The sequence below is a fragment of the Gavialis gangeticus genome, unplaced genomic scaffold (genome assembly GCF_001723915.1).
Source record: "Gavialis gangeticus isolate Ggan-Ray unplaced genomic scaffold, GavGan_comp1, whole genome shotgun sequence".
Taxonomy (NCBI): Eukaryota; Metazoa; Chordata; order Crocodylia; family Gavialidae; genus Gavialis; species Gavialis gangeticus.
This window is the reverse complement of record NW_017729033.1, coordinates 20,082,381-20,087,535: the sequence shown is the minus strand read 5'-3', so window position 1 is coordinate 20,087,535 and position 5,155 is coordinate 20,082,381. Positions and strand designations below refer to the sequence as shown.

Sequence of the window (5,155 nt, the reverse complement as noted above, 5' to 3'; positions counted from 1 at the left end):
GGGCACATGCCCCCCCCCAACGCAAGAGGCACCAGACACCCATGCAAGTGTTTGACTAACCTGTTCTTAAAAACCAACAAGGATGGAGATCACACCCTCTCTGGTTAGCCTCTTGTTTAACCAGCCTCGTACATAAAATCCAGCCTAGATATCCCTTGCTGCAATATACCTTTCCTGAATTTCCCTTTCACCATTGCTCTTTTTTTCTTCCACCTGCACCTGGCTTTCCATTTGACATGTACTTTACTGCACTAACTGTGTCTCTCTGTTTCACAGGATGCTCCTAGAGGCAGGGATCTGGCCCCTTATGTGTATAAAGCAACAGGTCCATTCACTGTAATCCAAATAATAGAGCAAATCTGTACCTGGGAAACTTATGTAAATGTATCCAGGAGCTTACATTTCACTGTGTCCATAGATTCCTTCCTGGGCAGCCCTTTGCCTGCCCTCAATTAGATGTTTATTAAATTAAGCAATGGGCTACATCACTGAGGTACTTGTAACTCCCAGCTCCCTGGGGGAGTGTCAGCTCACCACAACCAGAAACATCTCAGCAGAAGTGAGCCTAACATGTTTTTCTTTGCACCAGGCAAATCCTTTCACTGCACTGCTTGTGTGAAAGATTGGAAGGGTTATTAGTTTTTAAAAAATGACGATGACTGTGAAACACTTGAAGTTCTCTGTGGATTTGGGTTGTACCCTTGATGCTGCTTCTGTTTCAAATTGATGGTGATGTGGGCAAGCGCTAGTGAGAACAGTGCGAGTGTTTCAGGGGAGAAAGAAGGATTGGTCCTGTAGTTCACTATTTGGAGAGATTTTGTCTAACTGAAGGGGGAAAAGAATGAATGGCCTTTTCCCAAGTAAAGAGGTGGGGGAACCCTACACCTCCCTCAGTGTTAGACTTCTGCTTTTAACTTTTAAATTGCCAAAAAAGCTTTTGGTTCTATGTCTACATTTAACAGTACTTTCTTGTATCCTTATATTTTGCCTGCCTGCATTTCTGTAGAGGGGTAGAAGCTCTGACAAGGTATTGCATGGGATGCTTGATGCTATACTCCCATACTTTTCTGACTAGTTTACCTGCTTGTTAGAATATGTAGTAAGTTTGTCGTTAGCTTACGTAGTAAATTGTGTATTTGGTCTATTTTTACTTTCCATATTATTGCCCTAATATGATACATGTTGTATGAGAAATAAAGTAAAATGTCACATAGATATGCATTTGGATGTGACTCAAGTGTGAATAGAAAAGAAAAAACATTGACTTGGAAGGGACATCAGGGAGTCATCCAGTCCAGGGTTATCCCTGTCTAAACCAAGTATTCAGGGGCGATGTGTAGAGGGTACACAGGGGTGCACATGCACCCCCTGAGAACGCTGGTGCACCCCCTGTCAGGCTGCACTCCATGGTTAGCTGGCAGGCAGGGGGGCAGGCAGGAGCACCAGTGTCTCCCCTGCGAGTGTCGGCTAGGAGTGGGGCCGCCAGCAACAGTGGCTGCACCACTTCTGGAAGTAGCTGTGGGAGTGAGATCAGTCGCAGGGGACACCCCCCCAGTCAGCAGGATCGACTGCATTTGATGGAGAAGGCAATGATTTGTATTGTTAGTTGTGATTCAGGATTAGCTAAATGCACTTGAAGATGTCTGGCTGAGAGCTGCTACAGCATTTTGTTCCTCCAGCGGCTTACGTCGTCATTGTTTATTTTTATTCCCGTGTGTTATCTGCTCTATTTTGTTGGTGTGTTTTGACAGATCCTCCTGACTGGGTGCCAGATGAAGTCTGCAGCTACTGCACTGCGTGCAAAGCTCCGTTCACAGTCATCCGCAGGAAGCACCATTGTAGGAGCTGTGGCAAGGTAATGACTCTGTGAAACACATGATGCGCTGTCAGCTGTAAAGAACGGCACGCTCATGCAAACCGCTGGCACCACCCAGCCCAGCACATGTTCAGCCGCAGAGAACCTGCAGCATCAGAAGCCACGAGCTACTATTTTGTGTACCTCCATTTCTGGCTGCCCAGCTTGCACCCAGAAAGGGGCTGATTTGCAGAAATGACAGACACGTGTAACACCGAGGCCCTGTCTCAAGTGGACACCCACAATCAACAGTCTCTTTTGCAAATCTTGGCTTGGAACTTTAGCAAATTCCAGCAGCTTGTAGTGTGAGAGTGGCATGGTCCAGCTGGGACCCTGGCCCCATGCTCCTGATGGGATCACTGTAGTGCATACAAAGCTCAGGCTTGTCTCAGGCTACTCACGTGGGTCAAGGAGCCTTGAATCTGCAGTCCCCTCTGCACTTACGGTCTCACTTCTGAATAAGAACAATGGCCCCAAATTGATGGGGAACAAATTTAGGTTGGACATTAGAAATAACTTCTTCACAGTAAGGGTTGCCAGAATCAGGAATGGGCTTCCAAGGGAGGTGGTGCTCTCCCCTACCCTGGGGTCTTCAAGAGGAGACTGAGCTTTGTATGCACTACAGTGATCCCATCAGAAGCATGGGGCCAGGGTCCCCAGCTGGACCATGCCACTCACACACTACAAGCTGCTGGAATTTGGCAGGGGGATGGACTCGATGACCTACTGAGGTCCCTTCTGACCCTAACATCTATGAATCTATAAGGGTACAATCCAGAGGGAGGGAGGGAGTGGGTGTTTTCCCAGGGGGCGTAAACCCAACTGGTTCTTATTGTGTTTGCCTTAAGTTGCAATTTTAATCAAGGTTCAAGAGTCTAACCCTGCAAATCCTTCTCATGCAAGCAACCCAAGTGACTGCAATAGCCCTGCTCACATGAGCAAGGTCTAGTGCCTGGGAGAGGCTGGGCAGACTCAGGTGACATCGGGCACCAGCTGGTGAGGGCTGTCAGCTAAAATGCACTAGACAGGAGTGCTTCCCAGCTGAGACATGCCAGGAGTGCAGTAGATTCAATTCTCCCCTCACCTGCTTTTTAGCCAGCTTTAGTCATGTCCAAAACCTCAGCATGTAAAATTCATTCAGTCTCTCTGGTATTTTTCAGATCTTCTGCTCTCGCTGTTCCTCTCATTCTGCTCCGTTACCTCGATATGGTCAGATGAAGCCTGTCCGGGTTTGCACTCACTGTTACATGTTCCATGTCACTCCTTTCTACAGTGACAAAGCTGGTATCTGACACATTGAGTCAGCGGTGCACCTACTGGAGTCTGAAATCGACTGATCTTACGTTTGATCTAAGCCAAGAATGAACTTGAAGGAAGGACCTTGTTGCGGGCATGTAGGCTTTGACATTCATTATTTTCAATTTTGTACAGACACTTTTTATTGCATTTTATTAAGCTGCTAAAGGGAAGTACAAAGTGTCTGTAGCTGTATGGCTGCAGTACTGTCTTCCATAGATTTCTAACGTTAGCATTCCAATGCCATATGCAGAACAGACGTTCTGCGTGGAAGGAAATAGGGCTCAGTGGACTGAACCTACATTGCTGCGCTGCTGCTTATCTGACACACAAAGAACAGAGTAGCTGGTTAACTCTCACTCAGCACAGCAGATCAGTTCCACAGCTAGGACACTTCTGCACGTGCTAGTATTCTAGCTCTCCCTCTTGTTGCTATTTACCTTTTCCATTGCTGGATACAAGCTGCCCGAGCTAGCATTAATTAAGGCAAATACGTTAAGCCCGTATTCAGTATTCACCTAGGCAAAATTCTTTTTGAACAACAGAGGAAGAATCCAAAGTCCCAGAGCAGTATGTTTCTGTTGCCTCTTGCTGAGCACAGCAATAACTTGGAGTATCTTTTGAAAATTAGTTCTTGCATCTTTTACTTTATTTCTTTCCAGTTAGGGATTTTTTGAAGCATCATTGATGCAAACTCCTGATGATGAAATCCTGATGCATGAGAGAGTTTGGTTTGCAATATTGATAATAAAATACTAAGAAAAGTTCCAGAGGAAAGAGTTAGTCGATGAATGAATTGCTATTAAAAAAATTTTATTTTTGAAAAGTTTAGCCGCATTAGTACAGTATGCATGACAGACCGGAGTTATCCCAAGCTCTGCTTTTGAAATGATTTTTTTAAAGGCAAACTAGTATCACCACTTTATATTTTTATTCAAAAAGTCCTACAGATTGGTCAACTATATAAAGTTTATTTATCATCCATAGTTTGCAGAGTAATTTTATAAAACATTTCAGACTCTTCCTTTTAGACGTAAATCACACTAACGCCTCATAAAACACATCTATTTTAATACACATATCTGTATTAAAATGTACATATACATAGATATAAACTATGCTTCTCTTTGGAGAGGAAAATAAAAGATTCACAGGGTCATGTGGTGATCTTACACAAGTGATATGCAGTAGGAGTTCTGTGAACACCGGGGTTTGGAGGTGTCTGGACATGTTTGATGTTAGCCACATTCAAAGAAAAAAAACTGTTCTGTGGTTACAGAGGAAATGAGATCAAGAGCTCTGTGCTGACTTGCGGTGTTAACTGAATGTTTCGAGCTGATACAGAGAAAACTGCGCTATTTCACTCAAGCGTCCTCATTTAAAATGATAAAGCAAAAACTGGTCTGTGCGTATTTTTTATTTTGTGGAAACTTCCTTTGCTATGTAGTTTTATATCAAATGTAATGGAGCCACATAAACATAGCAGTTTGTTGGCATTGCTGACATTTCAATCAAATGAAATAGCTTCACCTAGTTTGCGAAAGGCACAAGTCTTATGATCCGCCTGTAGACACATTCAGCAGTAGGATGTTAGCCTCACTCTATTTATAATTTTTTTGCAAATTCCCTTTCACGAAATCCTCAAGTTGGCATGTCTACAGTCACCGGAGGTTAAAGAGACCCAGGGTGGATACCTCAGGAGCTGGGTAATGTGGTACAAGCAGTGATACTTATTCAGGCTTAAATCTCAGGCTTCACATGCAATGATTATTGCAGTTTTATTTTTAGAGAAACAACAAATCTAATGCTTCTTTTATAGGATGAAAAAAAATACAACTGACTTCAGTTATGAAATAAATATGCACAAAAGTTGCTTCTGTGGAACAAAAAAGTAATTATTTAATGGACTGAATATTTATTCAAGCTTGTTTTTATTTTGTAAATGCTGTAATTCAGAATCATTTCCATAAATATGGTATTTAAAGATCTCAGACGCTATAGTTT

The 5,155-nt window shown here is 43.3% G+C and overlaps 1 protein-coding gene across 3 annotated transcripts in view; it reads left to right on the top strand.

Moving 5' to 3' along the window:
- Nucleotides 1–5,155, top strand: part of ZFYVE28 (zinc finger FYVE-type containing 28) — a 403,791-nt gene that overhangs the window by 398,353 nt on the left and 283 nt on the right. For 2 of the 3 annotated variants that reach the window (XR_002099255.1, XR_002099254.1), the window contains exons 13-14: nucleotides 1,752–1,855; nucleotides 3,016–5,126. Coding sequence is in view for 1 of the 3 variants with exons in the window: in XM_019526250.1 (XP_019381795.1) it covers nucleotides 1,752–1,855; nucleotides 3,016–3,147 (236 nt within the window). In the remaining 2 variants the exon portion in view is untranslated. Of the gene's footprint in view, nucleotides 1–1,751; nucleotides 1,856–3,015; nucleotides 5,140–5,155 lie in introns of those variants that run through there. The other variant, XM_019526250.1, reaches the window with a different exon arrangement.